The sequence below is a fragment of the Pseudocercospora fijiensis genome (assembly GCF_000340215.1).
Source record: "Pseudocercospora fijiensis CIRAD86 unplaced genomic scaffold MYCFIscaffold_12, whole genome shotgun sequence".
Lineage (NCBI taxonomy): Eukaryota > Fungi > Ascomycota > Dothideomycetes > Mycosphaerellales > Mycosphaerellaceae > Pseudocercospora > Pseudocercospora fijiensis.
The window spans coordinates 192,268-214,023 of NW_006921543.1; the positions used below are offsets into that span (position 1 = coordinate 192,268).

At 52.7% G+C, this 21,756-nt stretch overlaps 3 protein-coding genes across 3 annotated transcripts; 2 read left to right on the plus strand and 1 right to left on the minus strand.

The window, feature by feature from the left end:
• Nucleotides 1–23: 23 nt before the first annotated feature.
• On the plus strand, nt 24–14,699 carry MYCFIDRAFT_83197 (uncharacterized protein; the record flags this gene model as incomplete). Its single annotated transcript, XM_007933836.1, has 1 exon — nt 24–14,699. The coding sequence occupies one exon, from the start codon at nt 24–26 to the stop codon at nt 14,697–14,699; it is 14,676 nt and encodes a 4,891-aa protein (XP_007932027.1).
• A 1,095-nt stretch (nt 14,700–15,794) lies between these two features.
• MYCFIDRAFT_158134 (carbohydrate esterase family 9 protein) lies at nt 15,795–17,328 on the minus strand. The gene has a single exon (XM_007933837.1). It carries the CDS (start codon nt 17,239–17,241, stop codon nt 15,922–15,924), a length of 1,320 nt encoding a protein of 439 aa, XP_007932028.1. The 5' UTR covers nt 17,242–17,328; the 3' UTR covers nt 15,795–15,921.
• A 751-nt stretch (nt 17,329–18,079) lies between these two features.
• MYCFIDRAFT_191430 (glycoside hydrolase family 3 protein) lies at nt 18,080–21,183 on the plus strand (the record flags this gene model as incomplete). Its single annotated transcript, XM_007933838.1, has 6 exons — nt 18,080–18,144; nt 18,223–18,244; nt 18,340–18,436; nt 18,488–20,720; nt 20,777–21,002; nt 21,067–21,183. The coding sequence occupies 6 exons, from the start codon at nt 18,080–18,082 to the stop codon at nt 21,181–21,183; spliced, it is 2,760 nt and encodes a 919-aa protein (XP_007932029.1).
• Nucleotides 21,184–21,756: the final 573 nt, after the last annotated feature.

Consider the following 21,756-nt stretch of genomic DNA (forward strand, 5'->3'; position numbering starts at 1 on the left):
CACGACCACGACGACCGCCAGAAATGGCCGTGGCACTCTCCATCAGCAACGCGACTCCGCGAAAACTTCCAGGCCCGCAGCTCCTCCACCATCTTGTTCCACGCCACAGCAAGAACCATGTGCCCGCCATCGACCATACCACGGAGCACGGATCTTCCGTCACACTCACCTATGCCGAACTTCACGACAAAGCCGATTCTCTCTCCCACTGGATCCGATCCACCATTCAGCATTCGACGGCCAAGAGAAATCGATTGATTGTCCCGACATTGATCCCCCAAGGACCCCATCTCTACGTTTCGCACTTGGCCATTCTAAAGGCGGGAGGAGCGTTTTGTCCCATCGTGTTAGACGCGCCAGAAGAGCGCCTTCGATTCATCCTGAACGATGTCCATGCCTGTATCCTGCTCACCACCGCCGCTTCGAGGCATCGCTTGCCTGACATTCCAGGCATCGAAATCCTCTCCGTTGATGAACTTCCTCGACACCATCCGCCCAACAATATAGATCACCCCGTCTTGCCAGAAGACCCGGCCTACATCATGTATACAAGTGGCAGCACCGGCCAGCCCAAGGGAGTGCTTCTGTCGCATTCAGCAGCCACCCAGGCATTGCTTGCTCACCGTCCTCACATCCCACCTTTTCGACGATTCCTTCAGTTTGCTAGCCCGACATTCGATGTATCCGTCTTCGAGATCTTCTTTCCGTGGTCACGAGAAGCCACTCTCGTGAGCTGTGATCGCCGGAGCATGCTGAATGACTTGACGGCCGTCATCAACCGTCTCCGAGTGGACGCCTGCGAGCTCACGCCGTCAGTAGCGAGCAGCTTATTACAAGGTCGGAAAAGTGTCCCATCACTCAAAGTGCTGCTTACGATTGGAGAGATGCTCAAACCCTCCGTCGTCGAAGAATTTGGTGGAGACAGTGCTCAGCACGCTGTATTACACGGCATGTATGGTCCCACAGAGGCCACCATCCACTGCACCTTGCACACCAACTTTCCCAAATCTCTGCCTTGTGCTTCGATCGGCCTTCCGCTCGACACAGTCTCTGCGTTCATTGTAAGGCCAGTCCAAGGCCGGGAAAGTAAACAGATTCCCATTCCAGAGATCTTGCCGCTGGGCGAAGAGGGCGAACTCGCACTCGGTGGCCATCAGCTAGCAGACGGTTACCTCAACCGTGATGACCAGACGAAAGCAGCATTTGTGCGACACCCTCAGCACGGCATTCTATATCGGACGGGAGATCGTGCTCGCATGCTACCCAATGGAACTTTTGAATGCCTGGGACGCATATCTACTGGACAGGTGAAACTCCGTGGGCAAAGAATTGAGCTTGGAGAGATCGAGCATGCTGTTTTCAAGACACCCGGCTGCCGAGATGTGGTAGCGGAGGTCATTGGTGGTATTCTGGTGGCTTTCTGCGTCAGTGTCAATGCATCTCTCACACCAAGCGACGTCTTCCAGACATGCCGAGAATGGCTTCCCGCATTCATGATCCCTGGCGACGTCGTCATTTTGAACTCCTTGCCGTATCTGGCCTCAGGGAAATGCGACCGAAAAGCGCTCCGTGCGCGTTATGAAGAGCAACAGAATTCAACTGCATCAAGCGCATCAATAGACATTCCTCATGTCGATCGCGTCTTGGCATCGATCAAAGCTGTCCTCAGAGTCAACGCTCAGCCAAAGTCCTCGCTCCCAGCACTTGGTCTGGACTCAATTTCATCGATACGCATAGCTTCGGAGCTGAAGAGACACGGTCTGCCCCAACTGGATGCAGGACGCTTACTGGCTGCAAGAACACCTCTTGATATATGCTCCCTGATACAAGACATAGATGGTGTCGGGTCCGACACCTCTGGTATGCAGGAAATTGAGCGCTCCTACAAACCCGCCCTGCAAAAGCAACTGCGAGAGGTCTTGTCGCCAGCCGACTGTTCCGCCGTGGCTGATATGTTTCCATGCACCAGGACCCAGACAGCCATGCTCGCAGAAACATCGAAGAATAGTCAAGCCTATTGCAACTGGGTCGAATTTCTGTTACCCGATCGGCAAGATTGTACCGCGCTTCGGCATGCTCTTCACACGCTCTCTGCGGTACATCCTCTCCTGCGATCTGGTTTTGTGGCGGTTTCTGGCTCCCCGTGGTCCTATATCAATGTGGTATGGAGTTCCCTTGCCGCTGCTCAAATCCAAGAGGTGTCCAACTTCGACTACAACTTTCGAATGGAGAGCGATGCAGATCTGCTTCGACCTATACGGTATCAACTGACACGTGATACAAGAGGATGCCGACTCTTGCTCCTGGCGCATCACGCTTTGTATGATCAGTGGGCCATCGATATTTTCAGGAAAGATCTTGCCGCAACACTTCACGGCCGAACGGATATCAAATCGACGCCATTCAAAGCTGTCTCTGACTATTACCTTGCCTCTGAGAAGCTGGCCACTGGATCCTCTGCTTTGGACTTCTGGCAAGAGCACCTCCGTGACGTTGCCGCGACCACATTACCGATCCTGCGAGGACAACACGAGGAGCATGGTCTCAAGCGGACATCATGGCGCCAGACAACAGCACGAACATCGGACATGAGGAGGAAAGCACTTGACCTAAACTGCAGCACACCAGCAATATTTCAAGCAGCACTCGCACTGGTGCTTGGGGCTTATACGGGAATGACTGATGTGACCTTCGGTACGGTGCTCTCCGGCCGCACAATTCCCGTGCAGGGAATAGACACTGTTTTTGGGCCATGCCTCGCAACGTTGCCTTCTCGCATCGACCTCAGCAGCACACGCACCAATGCCGATCTTCTGAGCGTAATGACGAGCCGTAGTCGGGCCATGCAAGACAACATTCTCGTCCCCACAACGGCGATCAGACAAGCTGCCGGCATTGCACCCGGTACAACACTATTTGACACGCTCTTCGTTTGGCAGGAATCTACCATGGATCTCCAAGAAGTCGCGAACACTGTGACTCTGACCGACTCTCAGGACAGATTGGAGTTCAAACTAGTCCTGGAGTTTGAGCCTACGTCTACCCATGTCAGAGTGCGAGCCACCTATGACGGGAGCCTCATAGATGCCCAGCAGGCTGATGTGTTTGTCGACCTGGTTGCACATGTGGCACTTGCACTGGTGGACAATCCGGCATGCGCCGTTGCGAGTACCAACACGCTCTTACCCACGAAATTACTGTCAATTTCGAACCCGGACCCGACCCGGTATGCCAATACTTATGAGCTCACCACCGTCATAGACCAGAGAGCCGAGGAGCATCCAGAAGCCACGGCTATTTTGTTTGCAACAGACCTGGAAGCGTCACCACTGGTGGCCGATTCCGTCTCATACGCAGAACTTGTCGCGAGAGCTAACCGCATGGCGCGTTGTTTCAAGTCCGCAGGCCTCCAGCCTCAAGGTCTCGCAGTCATTTGCATGGAGAAATGCATCGACCTGTACGTAGCTATGCTTGCAAGCTTCAAGTGTGGCGCAGGATACCTGCCTCTCGTCCCCGACACGCCGACTGCGCGCATCAAGTCAATCCTCGCCCAAGGAAATGTCGACCTCTGTGTCTGCGATGCCGAGACCGCTTCAAGCTTTCGAGACCTCGCTAGTGTTCGAATCGTCGATCTCTCGATGGCCAAACTACCACATGAGGCGTCCTCATTTCAGGTAGAGCAGGCTGGATCGAGGATATCCTACGCAGTCTTCACCTCGGGTAGCACTGGGCAGCCGAAAGGAGTCGCTGTGACCATGGACAACCTCAAAGGTAATCTGGCTGTTTTGAGCGAGCTCTACGAAGTCTCTCCTGGGGATCGACTTCTTCAGTCTTGTTCGCAAGCGTTCGATGTAAGCGTTTTCGAGATATTCTTCGCATTTTACAGTGGCATGTGCTTGTGCTCCGCCACAAAAGAGGTCATGTTTCGGGACTTTGAACGAAGCATACGCGGGTTCCAGGCGACACATCTTTCCCTAACCCCTACCGTTGCCGCTTTGGCGAATCCAAGCAATGTTCCAAGCGTCAAATTCCTGGTCACTGCTGGCGAAGGTATCACAGAGAAAGTGCACAAGACTTGGGCGGGTCATGGTTTACATCAAGGCTATGGTCCCTCCGAGACAACCAACATTTGTTCCATCAAAATGGATGTATCACCAAAGGATGTGCTTGGCAACATTGGACCTCCGCTCCGGAACACTTCGGCATTTGTCATCGCGCCAGAAGATGACTTCCGCATCTTGCCTGCGGGAGCCTATGGAGAATTCGCCTTCGGCGGTGAGCAGGTGTTTCGCGGCTATGTGGCACGTGATGATCTCAATGCACAGAAGATCGTTCCGCATCCTACATACGGAAGAATCTATCGAAGCGGTGACATGGGCCGGATCCTCTCCGATGGTACGCTCCTTATCTCCGGCAGGCGGGATGATCAGGTCAAGATCAGAGGCAACAGAGTGGAGCTGGGCGAGATCAACGCACTCCTCTCCAACCACCATGCGGTAGCAGACTGCACCACGCTCCTTCTCGGAGACAAGAGCTCGACACAAATGCTCGCGACCTTTTGGGTGCCCACTCTCGCCCAATCATCAGATCCTTCCGAGCGCTGTGCCCTTGCAAGTTCCGCGAACGAGCAAACGTCAACTCTCTTTGCGCTTCTCGAATCGTCACTTCCTGCGTACATGATCCCAAGCATTCTTGTGCCATTGACCAGACTTCCCGTGACTGCACAAGGCAAGCTCGACAAGCGAAAGCTACGAGAAATTTCTGAACAGCTTGATCCGGGCATCAAGAACACACTCTCCCGTTCGCAAGACGAGCCTGATGGCGATCCTCCATCAACCTCGACAGAGCGCACTTTGGCGACGGTCTTGGCGAACTTGCTTGACATTGAGATCTCGAGCATTTCGAGAAGCATCTCATTCTTCTCTTTAGGACTCAATTCGCTGAACGCGATTCAATATGCCAAGGGGATCGAGAAGGAGCTTCGCACACGTCTCAGCGTCAGCAGCATCTTACGCCACCCCAGCGTCGCGCGCTTGGCTCGGCTGTTGTCGGGGGGTACCGAAGAGAAATCTTCTGTGACGCCGATCAACGTGCGAGAAGTCTTTGATGAAGGTTTTGTCGGGGAGATCAGAAAGTCCTACGCCGAGAAAGACCTAATGGTGGAAGCCGTTCTTCCCTGCACACCTTTACAGGAAACCATGCTATCTGTTGGGCTTGCCCAGGACTCAGGCGCATACTGCAATACCACCCGGATCAATGTAGGAGGCAACATGGAGCTCGTCGAGAAGTGCTGGCGCATGCTCACAAGCAGACACACAATCCTGAGAACGTCTTTCGTCGAGACAGCTGCTGCGGAGCACCCTTTTGCACAAGTTGTGCTTCAGAACTCGCCTATCTCTTGGAATTCGACAAGACCCGCGGTCACCAAAAGTCTGGCAAACGGATATGCAAATGGCTCAGCCAATGGTCATGTCAAAGGCCACAACACCCTCGCCCCCAGTCCGAGGAAGGTGTCCGCACAGAATCCGATAAGCATAGATGAGGATGGCACAGTGTTGTATATACAGATGCATCACGCCCTGTACGATGGCATTTCGATGGCAAATGTCCTTGATGAAATGCGCGGCCTTTACCATGGCCATCAACTACCATCTCCGATCTCATTTGAACCATTCCTCGAGCAGGTCATGGCACAGAACAGCAAAGATGCAATCGACTTCTGGTCGTCTCGCATCTCGGGGTTTGCGGCACATCCATTCCCAACCGTTTCCAATCAGGGCGTGCAGCGGGAACAGATCTATGAACATACCTTGGCACTCTCTCCTCGGGAATTGGACATATTCAGCGAGCGACATGCTTGTACCAGCCTCGCGATCATGCAGGCGGCATGGACCAAGGCCCTCGCGTGCGCTCAAGCCGTGTCTGATATATGCTTTGGCAACGTTGTCAGTGGCCGCTCCGTGCCAGTGCAAGGCGTAGATCGACTGGTGGCACCGTGCTTCAATACGGTGCCTCTGCGGCTCAGATTGGACATGTATCGAACCAATCTCGATCTCATTCGCGGCTTGCATGACCTGAATCTCCAGTGCTTGCCTTTCCAGCTGACAGCTTCTCGGCGGATTCAAGCTCTCTCGGCCACACCATCGACACCGCTTTTCGATTCTCTTCTTTTAGTTCAGCCACCGCACAACGACGACCAACCCTGGGACATAGAAGAAGATGATATGGACATGGGCATTCCACTAGTCATGGAAGCGACTCCTTACAGCGATCGATTCGAACTTCAAGTGCATTATCTGCCAGCAAAGGTGCCAAATGAGCTGGTGCCTGTGATTACAAACGCTTTCGCTGCCAGCTTGGTGGCATGCATGAGGTATCCATCAAGCTCGATGGATTATCTTGGAGAGTTCGACGTGTCTGAACTCGCGGCAAAACTCGCGGCAGCCGACCCAAACGGTGTCGAGCATGAGGCTGGCGTTCCGCAAGACGGCGGCGATGTGCCCTGGACAGATGAAGAACGACTGATCCGAGAAGCTTTCGCCGGACTCGCAGGACTGGCACTTTCGCTCATCACGAAACACACATCGCTCTATCAAATCGGACTGGATAGCTTGAATGCAGTTCAGATTGCCTCAAGGCTCCGGAAAGTCGGCCTGAGAGTTGATGCGGCTGATGTGATGCAATATGCGACGCCTTCCGCCCTGGCCAGCTACCTGTCTACGAGCAAAATACCGTCGCAAGAGCTCACAAGTCGTGTGGATCTCGCGGAATTTGAGGCCCGACACAAGGATGACCTTGTGCAATCTTTGAGTCTTGAAAAAGAGCAACTGGAAGCCATACGCCCTTGCACACCAGTACAGAGCGGTATGCTGGCGCAATTCATTCAATCTCAGGGCTCACACTATTTCAACCACAGCACCTTCGAAGTGCCCGACGGAGTGCACGCAGGACAGATCAAAGCTGCTTGGGGTGAAGTGCAGAAACGTCACCAGGTGCTCCGCATGGGATTTGCGCAGCTCGACAACGCGGAGCAACCATTCGCGATGCTCATCTATCGTCCTGGATCTCACCTGGAAACCATACTTCTGAACTCGGAAGAAATTTCGACTGCAGACCTGGAAAGGGTTACGAGTGAACAAGTCCTTCAATCTCTGCATGTGCCTGCCTGGCGCCTGTCCCTTTCAGATTCTGCAGATGGCCGTCAAATGCGCGTCTCGCTACATCACGCTCTCTATGATGCTGCTTCACTGAGCATCCTCTTTTCTGACTTCGCCAAAGCTTTGAATGGGGATGAATTGGGGCCTTCTCTAGACCTCGATCCTGTGTTGAAGGCGCAATTCGAAGGTTCAATACAAGTCAAGGCGCAAAGCGAAGACTTCTGGAGGACTGCGCTTCAGTCTTCGCATCTCGTCAAGTTCCCGAACCTCACGTCCACCATCGTGGAGCAATCTCGTGCTAGCTCTTCAGAGAAGGATCTCAATCTGAATGCTGAAGAGCTCGAGGACTTCTGCCGGACAGAAGGCGTCACGATCCAAGCTCTGGGGCCGAGTGTATGGGCGCTCGTGCTTGCTGCCTGTTTCGGGGAGGCGGGCGTCGCCTTGGGGACCGTGTTCGCAGGAGCATCCGCAAGCTCTTCCAGGCCGATCGCCTTTCCGTCAATCTCAACATTGCCAGTCTTCTGCGATACTGACAAAGAGCCCATTGCAGTTGTCAAAGACATGGTCTCATACAATGCCTCGGCGCAGCGGTACCGCTTCTCGTCCCTGTCTGACATTCAACGTTTCGCGGGCTCTGCCGGCCATGCACTTTTTGACACAATCTTTATCTATCAAAAAGTGCCCGACTCAAACGCCACCATGTTCAAGTGGAAACCCATCGGCAATGATCTTGGCATCGATTACGTGGTCTCGCTTGAACTTGAGCACGCGGAAAGTGGCAAGCTTCGACTTCGAATCACCCATGAGACAAGCACTGTACCGGAGCCTCATGCATTGTTGATTCTGCAACAGTACGATGTTCTCCTTCAACGTATCATCTCAAGAAACGAAAACTTGGGCGGAGGGAATTCAGCGGCTCTGATGTCTGCTGTGTTTGCCAAACAACCAACAATTCCATGTGAGGTGGATCTTCTTCATGAGTTCGTCGAGCGAGGCGCCAAAGAGCATCCTGATAAAGTTGCTCTCGAGTTTATCTATGATCTCAGCGGCTCTCGCAAGTCAAGAAAGACATGGACCTATCGTGATCTGGACAGTCGCAGCAATCAGATCGCTCATTTGATCTGCCAACGCGGAATCAGACCTGATAGTACTATCACTGTGTGTATGACCAAGTGCCCCGAAGCTACATTCGCATTCGTGGGTATCTTGAAAGCGGGATGCGCATTCTTGGCTATGGACCCGGACCTACCTCGTGCCAGGAGACAATTTATTGTGGAGGACTCGAGATCTCAGCTTCTTTTTGTGAACCATGGTCAGATCAGCAAAGACATGGAGCGCGCCGTTCCTGTCGTGGAGCTGAGTGAAGACATGCTGATGAGCTACCCTGCAACTTCCCCTGACGTTGCGCCGATACATGCGCAAGCTACCAGCTACTGTCTCTACACGAGTGGTACAACCGGGAACCCAAAAGGTTGCGAATTGTCCCATGAGAATGCCGTGCAAGCAATGATGGCGTTCCAACGCTTGTTTGCCGATCACTGGACTGACTCTTCACGATGGCTGCAATTTGCCAGCTATTGGTTCGATGTTTCCGTTCTAGAGCAGTTCTGGAGTTGGAGTGTTGGGATCACTGTCGTTGGCGCACCGCGAGATGTGGTCCTGGAAGATCTACCAGCATTCATCCGAGCTGCAAATATCACCCATATCGACCTTACCCCGTCTCTGGCACGTCTTCTGAAGCCGGATGACGTACCCAGCCTTCACGGCCACGTCTTCATTACGGGAGGCGAGGCTTTGAAGCAAGAGATCATTGATTCCTGGGGCCCGTTACACACGATTTATAACGGATACGGCCCTACAGAAGCCACCATTGGTGTGACCATGAACCCGCATATTGGGCCAGATGCGAAGCCTTCCAACATCGGACCACCGTTCGATAATGTGGGTGCTTATGTGTTCAAACCCGGGACCGATGAGCTTGTTATGCGTGGAGCGGTGGGCGAGCTGTGTGTCTCCGGAAAGCTGGTCGGTAAAGGTTACTTGAACAGACCCGACCTCACCGCTAAGGCGTTCCCATTTCTTGAAAAGTATGGAGAGAAGGTGTACAGGACTGGAGATCTGGTAAGATTGCTGGCCAATGGTTCAGTCTGCTTCATTGGCCGTCAAGATACTCAGGCGAAACTTCGCGGCCAAAGATTGGAGATTGACGAGATTGACGCCGTCATCAAACAGTCCACGGCCGACATTGCTGATGTCGCATCGCTTGTGGTCAAGTCACAGGAGGGTTCTCGCGCAATGCTCGTCTCTTTCTTGGTGGTGTCGGACGCACGGAGCCGGGACCTTAATATCGTCGATCTACAGCTCTCTAGAGAACTGGTGGGCATAGCAGACCGAGCATGTCGAGACCGCCTTCCCGGATATATGGTGCCAACTCATATGATTCCAGTCACTCGGATACCGCTGACGGTAAACAACAAAGTGGACACCAAGCGTCTGATCTCACTCTTCTCCTCACTCTCGACCAAAGACCTTCAAACGCTGAAGGGCAACACTTCTGTAGATCGGAAGCTGCGGCCGGCCGAACGAAAAATTGCAAGAATTCTGGCTCAGCTTCTTTCGATCGATACCGACGATGTCTTGCCTGCCTCGAACATATACTCTCTGGGACTATCCTCAGTATCCGCGATCAATTTCACATCTATGCTGAAGCGAGCTGGCTTTAGGAATGCGAGCATCGCTACTGTGATGAACAATCAAAACGTCGACCGCCTTGCTACTGCATTGACAGAAGACACAGATGCAAGTCGGGAGGAGCGTAGTGCTGTTATGCAAGCACAGTTGTCCATTTCGGCGTTCGCTCAACGACATCGTAGCACTGCAGCAAAGGCAATGAACATCAACGTTGCCGACATTGAGTCCTTGGCGCCATGCACTCCACTACAAGAAGGTCTTTTGATCGAATCTCTGAAAAGCACGCAGAGACCATATTTCAACCATTTTCTCTACGAGCTTCCGCGAATCCAGATCCAGAAGCTCGAAAAGGCAATAAAACGTGCCCACCAGTTTCTGCCCATCCTTCGAACCTCATTTGTGAACACCGAGGACGGGTTCGGTCAGGTCGTCCTACGCAAACGTCGCTGTCCGTTGGAGGTGGTCGCGATTGGGAACGATGATATACACCTCTACCTCAGCAAGCGACGTAATGAGTGGTCGGGTCAAGCTTTCCAAGACGTGCGCGAGCCACTTCAGATACTCATCGTCCAAAATCAACAGGGCAGCTTCCTGTCATTTTTCATTCATCATGCTCTGTATGATGGCATATCTTGGGATCTCGTCATGGATCGACTCGCAGATATCTATACAGAAGCCTCCGAAGTGGACGGTGGTCCGAACTTCCACGAAGCAATCGCGTATGGACCACTGTGCCGCCGCAAAGACGCCAAGCCATTTTGGCAGATGCGAATGCAAGACTTCCACTATTCGCCGCTACCGACTCTCTGCGATCAACCGCTGGAGCAAGACATACACGTGCGCAAGGCTTTGCCCTTTCTCGAGGAGCTCGAGACTGTGCGGCGAGATATTGGCGTTTCTCATCAAGCAATGCTTCAAGCGGCGTTCACTATCGCTCTCCACCAGACAGCACCTCACACCCAGAGCTATGGAGTTGTCCTTTCGGGACGATCTATCCCCCTAGAGAAGGCAGAACTGATCATTGGGCCTATGTTCAATACCATCCCCTTTGCCGTTGAGCTCCAAAGTACAGACACATGGCGCCAGTACATACAGCGATGCCACCACGCCAACTCGATCTGCCTGCCATTCCAGCATACACCCTTGCGGGAAATTAGAAAGCATTGCGGGAGGAATCCGGCGGACCCAATGTTCGACGTGCTCTTCGTCTTCCAGCGCCCGGAGTCATCTACATCTGCTGCGCATGAGCTCTTCCAAGCCTTGGATACAGAAATCGCAGCAGAATATCCACTGGCTTTCGAGGTCGAGCTCGATACTTCCGGAGGACTATTGGTCACTGTAGTAGCTCGAAGTGGCTTTGCCACCGAATCAACCCTGCTGTCCTTGGTTGAGACATTTGAGAAAGCGCTCACAGTGCTATCAGCTGATGCTGATCAACCAATTGACGACAAATTCAAGGTTGCCAAGAATAGCGTCTCTAGTACACCCACTCAAGGGCAAGACATGACCATGCTTGACGGGGTTATAGACTTTGAGTGGACACCAGACGCTCTCAAACTCCGTGAGATAATTGCGCACATCGTCGGCTGCGACGAAGAGTCGATCGATGAACACATTGCCATATACACGCTAGGTCTTGACAGCATTGACGCGGTCAAGCTTGCGTCGCGCATGAAACGAGCCGGGCTGTCAGTGCCCGTCAGCAAATTACTCCAAGCTCAAACCATTCCGCGGATACTGGGTGTTCTGGAGACGAGGGACGCTGCATCTTCTTCCAAATCCCGGAGCAAGTTGAAGGTACTGGAAGAGCAGCTCCGAGGGATATGGCCACACAAGCCTGAAGCAATTGAACAAATCATACCTGCGGCACCGGGCCAAGAAGCCCTCATAGCAGACATGGTTCGCTCCGAATTTCGCGATTACTACAACTCGGACATCTTGAAGTTGCGGAGCGATGTGGACTTGACGAAGCTCAAAGATGCGTGGCAAACGGTCGTCGACGCCTCGCCTATTCTGCGGACATCATTTCTTGAGATTGAAGATCCGAGAGTTGATGCCACCTATGCTCAGATGATACATCAGCCCGCACGCATACAGTTTGACGCCTTCGAAGCGGCCAGCGTGAACGATCTCAACACTTACTTGGAACGCGTCCGATCAGACGTTCAGAAAACATTCATGTCAACATCCCCTCTGCGTTTAGCGATTGCGACAGTCTCAGAGGATCACTACCTAATATTATCGCTGGCCCATGCGCAATATGACGGTGACAGTCTGGCACTACTGCATGAAGATCTCCGAAAAGCCTATGAAGGATCGTTGAAGACCCGTCCTTCCTACGAAGAAGTACTGGAACTGGCACTTGACTCGACGAGCGATGAATCCAGCGCTTTCTGGCGTAATGCTTTGGCAGGTACGAAGCTGACCGCCTTCACCAATGCCGGGGACAATTCCCATTCGGCCACATATCACTCCGAGAGAGCATCAGCAGTCCCAGCCAGTGATGCTCGTAAGGTATGCAAGCAGCTCGGTATCTCATTGCAGGCTCTCGCGCAAACTGCTTGGGCGGCGCTGCTTGCGTACTATGAGCATGAGCTCGAGGTGACATTCGGTGTCGTACTTGCGTGTCGAGAGAGCGAAGAAGCGGAGCAAGTCCTGTTCCCAACCATGAACACTGTTCCAATTCGCGCGTCGCTTCATGGAACAGGCCAAGAATTGCTACAACATCTGCAAAGCACCATCAACGAGATTCGTCCATTTCAACATACCCCTTTGCGCTCCATTCAAGCAGCTTGTGCCGCAGTCATTGACACCAGTAAGAGCACGATGAATGGCCTCTTCGATACTTTGTTCATCTTCCAAAACAGAGGCCACAACTTGGCGCCTAGCCACACTCTATATGAGTCCGTGGGTGGAGATGCGAACGTCGATTATCCAGTCGCTGTGGAAGTTGAGGCAGTTGGTGAAGATCTCATCATTCGAACCTCTTGCAAATCGTATGCTTTGGACCAGCAGGGAGCTGATGCGCTCGTGAAGCGCTTCGACCACGTACTATGTCATCTAGTCGAAAATCCTGATGAGTCCACAGTCGACTTCACGGACGATGGAGTTTCGATCTGCTCATTACCAGCGTTTCCCTTGCAGATGGGATCACTATCGAGGCAGACTACACGTGAGGCGGACCTCGTCGATGATTCGGATGAAGAGTCCGACATCGAGTCTCCAACAACAGACTCCATACGCTCTGCACTGGCTCAAGTGTCCAAGCTTGACGTACAAGAAGTGTCTTCGACGACAAGTCTCGAGAGCATCGGCATAGACTCTATTTCTGCGATCAAGGTTGCGGCAATCCTGCGAAGAGAATCTATCAAGCTTTCAGTCAGTGACATTCTGAAAGCCCAGACGCCGAAACGTATAGCGGCCATGATCGACGCCGGATCAACTTCTTCACAGGCAAATGGCGTATCTCCCGATGACACGATCTCTACTGCATTGCAAGGCATCGACGTCAGCACATTGTGTCGTCAAGCTGGCATTGAGGAGCAAAACGTCGAAGTCATTCTCCCTGCCACTGCTGGACAGGAGTATTTGCTATCATTGTGGCAGAAGAGTGGCGGAGAGCTGTTCTATCCAACCTTTCGCTATCACGTCAAGACGCATTACCCTGAGAGTCGGATACATGCTGCCTGGCAGCAACTCTTGCAGTGCAGTCCAATCCTACGCACAGTCTTGGTATCCCGACCTGGTTACGAACCGTCTTTAATGCAAATCGTGCTCAAGGCCTTGCCAGAGAGGGCATCAAGAGCCGGCTCACAGCCAATGGCGTCCTTGTCTGTCAACGCAGTCAAAGGAGGCTTCGACTTGGCACTAAGGATTCACCATGCGCTCTACGATGCGGTGTCACTGCAACTTCTGTTAGGTCAACTGCAAGATCTACTCAATGCTCGAACTGTTCCACTGCCTACCACGTCTTTCAAAGAATTCGTGGCAGCTTCGTGCCGTACCGACGCAAAACAGTCACGACAAAACTTCTGGCAGCGATATCTTGCCGACCTCAAGCCTCCGCAGTTGAAGCAGCCACACCGTGAGGCAACCAGAAAGGTACAGATATTCCACCCAGCTGCTTTTCCTCTCGGCGACAAGCTTGAGCGTCACGCAAGAGCTAAAGGCATCACCATCCAATCTCTCCTTTTCGCAGTCTACGCCAAAACCTACGCATCTCGAGCCCAAACACCCCAATCTGGCTCCTCTGACGACGTCGTCATCGGCATCTATCTCGCCAATCGCTCCCACCTCCCCGATCTCGACCAACTCGCCGCCCCAACTTTGAATCTCCTTCCCCTTCGCATTCGAAATCCCCTCAACACAGCCTCACTGGAACTTGCCAAGCAGATCGACACCGATATCAAAAACATCGGACGTTTCGAGAACGCTTCGGCGAGTTTGAGGGAAATTTTCGAATGGACTGGAATCAAGGTTGATACGTTTGTGAATTTTTTGAAAGTTCCTGAGAAGGTCTCTGGGATTGGTGGTGATGATGAGGAGGAGGAGGTCAAGATTTCTCATCAGCGTAATGATGATGAGAGGTGGGACGGGGATTTTTCGAGAGTTGTTGATGAAGCTGAGATGCCACCGCTGGAGTTTGGGATGCCGGTCGGTTTGCAAAGTTTTCGAGCTGGGGATGCGTTTTTGCATTCTTTGGATTTTGAGGTTTCGATTCGTGGGGGTGGGGGGGTTTGTTTTGGGCTTTTTGCCAAAGAGGAGATGGTGGGGTTGTGGGAGGGGGAGGAGATTGTCAAGGGGATGGTGGAGGGGTTAGAGAGGGTTTTGGAGGAGGAGGAGGAGGAGTGAGCGAGCGAGGGTTTTTTTTTCTTTTCTGTTTATGGGGTATAGATTATGTTTTACGGAGTTCTGGTGTTATTGGCATGAGGGAAGTATAGATTCTCATTTCGTCGACTTTCCCCGTCTGTCTCCCCCTCTTGTGAAAAGCGAGTCTGGTCATCGAACAGAATATCTTGGCATATAATATTTAGCCAGAGCCAAATGTCACGTACTGACAGTTATCAAGGAGTGAGACATACATACATGCTGACTGACTGACTGACTTCCCTCGTTCCCTCTGAATGAACATCGCTGCCGAAATCCTGGGGATTTTCGGATTTGCAATGGAACTCTCTCTTTCCGCCGTTTTGAATGGTTTGGAACATCGCTTTTCGACACGTTGGACTGGTGTTTATTTCGGTGCTTGTTAGCCATTCTAGGATGCATTCTGTGCAGTATGTGAATCTGCATGGGCGGGGGAGAGTTACTTCGGGCTCGGAGCAGATTGGGTATCCGTTTTCGAGGTTTTTGGAGGATGAGATGAGGCCGCCGTTTGTGAAGAAGTCGTGTTGGCTTGGGAGGTCTCTGCTGGTAGTGGGTATGCTGGGCGTTTGGGGTTGTGTGGCGTCCATACTGGAATCTCGAGGTTGCAGATCCGGTCTGCAGGACTGTTGACGCTGGTGTGATATGGTCTGGGGAATTGAGAGATGAGGACAGATCGATGTCTCTAATATCAGCTTCTTCGTTGGTCGTCGAAGTGAAAAGAAAACAGTCCTTCGTCTGCATCTCGCAAAGAACCCAACAATAACTTTGTTTCTCTTGCGAGTGCTCAACAAAGGATCCGGACAGGTCGAACAATGATGGAGCATACCGCTCGTGAATCTGTGCTGTCGACACAGGGCAATTTGGTGTTGTAGGCGTCGAGTGACGAGATCGCAGTAGTTCCTTACGCTCACAATGATCAGGATGCCTCCCCTAACCGAATAGCACTTTCACGCCAAAAGCAGCTTCGTCCCTCAGCGGCCATTATACCCTCGTCCTTGCAGCATCTGACCCAGGGAAGTTTGGCTTTAGCGCGGCTCCAGTTCTCTCGCACGCGATGTAGGAAATGTTCAGATCCAGCTTCACACCAAACTCCGATTCTTTGCAAACATATCCCAGTCTTGTCTTAAATGTACATTGCTCGCTTCTCTATAAGTCTGAACATGCAGTTGCTACAAAACGTACCTCATGGTTCCCAACGCCCGTAGCATCAGCACCTGCTCTCATACCCGACGATTTCCCTCTGGCGATCAAACACAAGGCTTCCAAATTTCCACACCTGCTCAACCTCAAATCTCTTCTGCCCATCTGCCTCTTCAATCGGGTCTAGGACAAGTAGGTCTGCGTCTGCATCTGCTTCGATTGTACCCTTTGCCCTCTCAATGCCCAGCATCTTTGCGGGCGTGTATGTAACGGCCTTGATCACTTCCGGTATGCTTGCTCGACTCCAGGTCCAGAAGTTGCTGACATTCTCCACTAATGTTGCACAGCTTCCTGCTAGTCGATCTGTCCCCTCAAGCGTAAGCACACTCCCTTTCTTGATGAATCGGTCTCCATTCGTCCACTCGTATACTCCATCAGGCTGTCCCACAGTCTTCATTGCATCTGTCACGATGATGAAGCCGTCTTTGTGCGCGTTGTATGCAATCTTCACGGTCGTAGGGTGAAGATGTATCCCATCAGATATGACGCCGAAATAAGGTCTTTCCGTCTCTTCTGCCTTGCCGAGCACGCCGAATGGTCCGGGATTTCGGTGATGGAGGGGACGCATGGCGTTGAAGAGGTGCGTGATCATTGTTGCGCCAGACCTCACTGCGTTGGTGACATCCTCATACGTGGCTTCGGTATGACCCACGCTGAAAATTATGCCGCGCCGAGTGAATTCTGGTATCAGCTGCGCGACGCCTTCCACTTCGGGCGCCGCTGTGATTTTCGTGATAGGGCCACGAGAGCCGAGGGGTAGGTTCTCCGATCCATAGCACGCCTCAATATCGCCAAAGCCATTCGATGCCGTCCGCAGAACATCATGACTGTGTATGCCGTTCTTCGTAGGGGAGATGAAAGGTCCCTCAACGTGCGCGCCGAGACTTTCACTCCCTTCAAGCGGATTGCGCGAGTCGCCGCTTGGTCTTAAGTGCGGCAGAGTCTTCTGGTATATTTCTGGGTTGTTACTCGGAATTGTGGGCAAGTAGCTGGTCACACCAGTCTTGATGAGATGTCTGTTCAGCTTCCTCAGCCCTTTCACATATCCTTCCATGCCATCTTCAGGTATCGTCGAGAAGTCATAGCCGAAGGCGCCGTTGAATTGCACATCGATGAATCCCGGGCACAAGATCTTGCCTTCGAGGTCAATGATCTCGTCAGGTGTGACATGATGCTCGTAGAAGACTTCTTGGTCGTGCAGGATTTTGCCCGTCACCGAGGATATCCATAGATCGTGTTCGATGAGTTTGTCGCCCTTGACCAGCCTCCCTCCCGTCAAGCGTGTGACACCGGTGCGTGGTCGTTCGGGGGATACGGCGATCGGCATCGTCGGGTTGGTTCGTGATATATCTGCGAGGTGTGAGGCTCCTGTCCGCACACGATCCTATATCGAGCCTGCTCGAAGTCAAGAGAGAGTAATTGAAGGTAAGCAGAACGCAATGGGAGGAGTCTCGTAGGCCAGTAACATGTGATAAGAAGAATAACGAGACGGGCTAGGGAAGCTCATGGTCACCTAGGGTGACAGCTCACGACGAGGCGCGATTCTACCGGACCAGCATGACGAGCATGTGGTATCGTGAAGCCACATGAAGGACGAGACGCCACAGCAGTGACAGGCCAAGCTGACATTGCTTTGTTGTAGCAGCCACCACGGCGAGCTCCATCGTCGCTGCTGAGACCGAGCCTACCGGAGAAGCACGCCGTCGCCGGCCTATCTCGGGGGGAGCACAATTTTGACAGCAAGAAGGTTGCGAGAAGACCCAGTCCAATGGCATTGTCACGTTGCAACGACGGAGGTGAGGTAGTATCCGTAGTGCGATGGAAGGATGAGCAGGAGGTGATGTCGCCGTCGTCGACTTTAGCGCGATACTCTATTCACCCGCCTCGTCCATGTCGCCCTCCGTATTCTACTCGATGCAACGCCGCCAGCCATCATTGTTAGTCGGACAGATCCAATTGCCGAATGCCAAGCTACGTATCCTCAGGCCCATGCCGCAAAGGATGCTATAGTTTGCCCACTCGACTCCACGAGATCCACCTGCGAAGCAACGTTGTATACCGTCGCGTGGTGTCCCATCACGCTGTCCGACTGGCTTTGCGGGCAGCTAGCACTGCATGGTGGTAGAACCTAGTACTTGGGCTGATTGGCGGCGGAAGTTGTCAGGATGGCCATCACGAACGGAGATGGCAGGTCTAATGCTCTGGATCCCGTCTGGGACGACATGGACAAGTACGTGTTTCCACTTGAAACTCTTGTGCTAGGGTGTCGACGGCAATCATCTGGCACGTTGGGCTAACGCTATGGCAGGACCTTGGGGCAGCTGTTTATGGCAAGTCTACCTGATCCAGAGTTCCGCCCTGCTTCTTGCATTTCACGCCACTGCTTTGTAGTGTTCTGATGCTTATACCGCTTTCCCTTCGGTAGATGGGATTCGAGGGAACCACAATCACGCCCCAGATACGAAAATTGATCACAGAACATCACATTGGCTCGTTGCTGCTTACAGCCAAAAACTTCAAGAGTCAGTGCCGATTATTGCATCACAATATCCATGTGCACTGACATTCTATAGACGCCGAGCAAGCTACAGAGCTCATACGTGAACTACAGCAGTGTGCCTACGATGCCGGACATCCAGTGCCGCTGGCCATCGGCATCGACCAAGAGAATGGCGGCGTCAACAGTCTCTTCGACGAGATCTATATACGACAATATCCCTCTGCAATGGGACTGGCAGCCACAGGATCCAAGGAGATTGCGTACGAAGTGGCGAAAGCAACAGCAGAAGAGATCGCAGCATGTGGCATCAACTTGATGTTCGGACCTGTTCTGGACGTTCTCACCAATGCAAGAAATCAGCCGCTTGGCGTTCGAACCACGGGCGACAATCCTCAAGAAGTTTCAGCTTATGGAATAGCCTTCTTGAAAGGCTACAAGGACGCGGGCTTGGCATGTATGGGCAAGCACTTTCCATCTTACGGCAGCTTGGAGTTTCTCGGATCCGCCTTGGATGTGCCTACAATCACTGAAAGTCTCGAGTCACTCAGCTTGAACGCTCTGGTTCCTTTCCGAAATGCCATCAAGGAAGGACTAGATGCAATGATGGTGGGTGGTTGTGCCATGGCTTCGCCAGGCCTCAATGTCATGCATGCATGCCTATCTGACCAAGTCGTCAATGATCTTCTGAGAAATGACCTGCACTTCGATGGCGTTGTCATCTCCGACTGCCTGGAAATGGAGGCTCTTAGCCACAACATTGGTGTCGGTGGTGGCACTGTCATGGCTGTTAATGCAGGATGCGACATTGTCCTCCTCTGTCGCTCTCCAGTACACCAGCAGGAAGCGATTGATGGCTTCAAGCTGGGCCTGGAGAATGCTATGATCAGCGAGGAACGGATCAGAATGTCGCTTCGTCGGATACTGGATATGAAGGCGAAATGTACATCCTGGGAGAAGGCTCTCAATCCGGCTGGCATTCCGCTGTTATCGAAACTACAGCCGTCGCATACAACGCTCTCGACCAAGGCGTACAATTCTTCGATTACCGTTGTGCGAGATAAGAACCGGCTGCTACCGCTGACGAGTTTCATGGAGCCCGAGGACGAATTGCTGCTGCTAACACCACTGGTCAAGCCACTCGCCGCCTCCGCTGCAGCACGAGCGCTGTCCGACCAGATCACGAACGGCTCGCCTGAGCCCGCAATCTGGGAACGTAATGCATCAGTCATGAGCGGTGAAAGAGTGTTTCGAGAGCTTGGTCGCTCTCTGGCCAGGCAGCGAAGCGGTAGAGTACTGCACACATCATATACCGCGAACGGCGTGCGACCACAGCACGAGAACCTGATCAATCGAGCCGGCGCAGTCATCATCGTGACAGCGGACGCAAATCGCAACCTCTATCAGCATGGATTCGCTAAACATGTCTCAATGATCTGCAACATGCACTACACGTCCTCTGGCGAGAGACGAGAAAAGCCATTGGTTGTTGTGTCAGTCAGCTCACCCTACGACTTTGCGATGGACACCAGCATCGGCACCTATATCTGCACCTACGACTTCACGGAAACTGCTCTCATGTCCCTCGTCAAAGTGCTCTATGGCGACTTCACCCCAGCAGGAGCACTTCCAGGCACGATTTCACAGAGCCAGAAGCTCTCACAATCCAAGCAACATTGGCTCGTTGAAGCCTTCAACGAAGATCGCGATTCCGATTCCCTCGACGTCTTAATCAAAGCAGTCGTCGATGGCAATACACCAGGCCTACATTCCGAGCTCGCATCCTCAACTTCCAATTCCTTCCTCCTCCGCAACCCGGAAATTGTCGAAGCCCACTACGTCGTCCGGAATAGCAGCACTCAGGCCCTATATGGGTTCTGTGCAACGTACTTCTTCAAAGCCACCGGGACAGGAGTCATCGGGGCAATCTTCGTCGACCCATCCCGTCGAAAGCTGTCCATCGGCCACTCTCTTCACAATCGCGCTATTCGCACTCTCCTCCAGCGCGAAGGTGTCAAACGCTTCCAACTCGGATCCAGAGTGCCCAGCATATATCTAGGCATCCCGACAGGACATGGCGGCGAACGCAAACGTCTTCGATCCTGGTTCGCGAATCTGGGCTGGAACACTGCACTCTCGCGTTCAGTGTGCAGCATGGTCGCTCGGAATCTCCAGACTTGGTCTCCTCCAGACGGTATGGCGAAATCTCTCCAATCTGCCGGCGCGGATTTCGATCTCGTCTATGGTTGGGACTATGCCGGTCCGGTCTTGGATCACATCAAGACAAATCATCGACAGGGTCTGGCTGAGTATACAAACTCGCTCTCGCGGATCCTAGTGCTTGTGGCATCATTCGTGCCAAGAGGCCTGAAGATGGTGCGATTGTGGGCACGGTTGTGCTGTATAACATGCAGAGTCAGCTGGCGGAGTTTGTGCCTAGTATGAAGGACCTGGGAGAAGTCGCGGGTGGCATCTCAAGTCCCGTCATCAGTCCTAGTGTGGGCGAGTATTCCACGCTCTTGCAGGGCTTGATTCTGCTGGGCATGAGACAGGTCAAGAATCAGGGATGTAATGTTTGTGTTTTGGATTATGTGAGTCTTGATGCGCCATTCGAGATCCTGAGGATGGTGATTGCTGACTTTTGTCTTGTTGTAGATGGATGGTGACGGCAACTTCGACGGCTTGAGTGCGATGGGTTTTGATGTTTTGCACAATTTTGAGGAGGTCAGCTGTGATGCTGCGACTTGGACTATGGTGCCGACTGCGCCCTAGACTGGCTCGGTGTACGATATGATTCTGGGTATACCCTGTGCTTAGTGTTGTTCTATGGTTATGATTCGTAAGGGTTCCGGTTGTGGTATTAGGTTCAACCTTTCAGCCGATCTCCGTTCACTTAGAATACAGACATCACTCCTGCACTGCTGGGCTCTGCTGCGCGCTACAACCCTCGGCGGCGAACACCACGACTCCTCGTATCCTCAAGCGACCGATTTGAGCGATGGTATGCCTTCGGCTCGGCTGCATCGGGATCGATGGCGCTGGCATACACTGCTGGCCGCCTTCAGCTGTCGCTTAATCCGGATCCTAGCACACCAGTATGGATACCTCCGGGGAGTAGTCAACAATGCTATTCATCAGCGTCAACGCGGGGCAGGCCGCAACAGGCAATGTGCCGAGGCGTTGCTGCACCTCGAAATGGTGTCGGCACTAGAGATGTAGACTCACGGTGTATTTAATTTCCGGGCTTATGAATACGGTGTTCACTATATGAACATATACGAGACACAGATTAGTCAGCAAGTGGATCCAGTTATTATAGCGTATCCCATACAAAGTAGAACAATG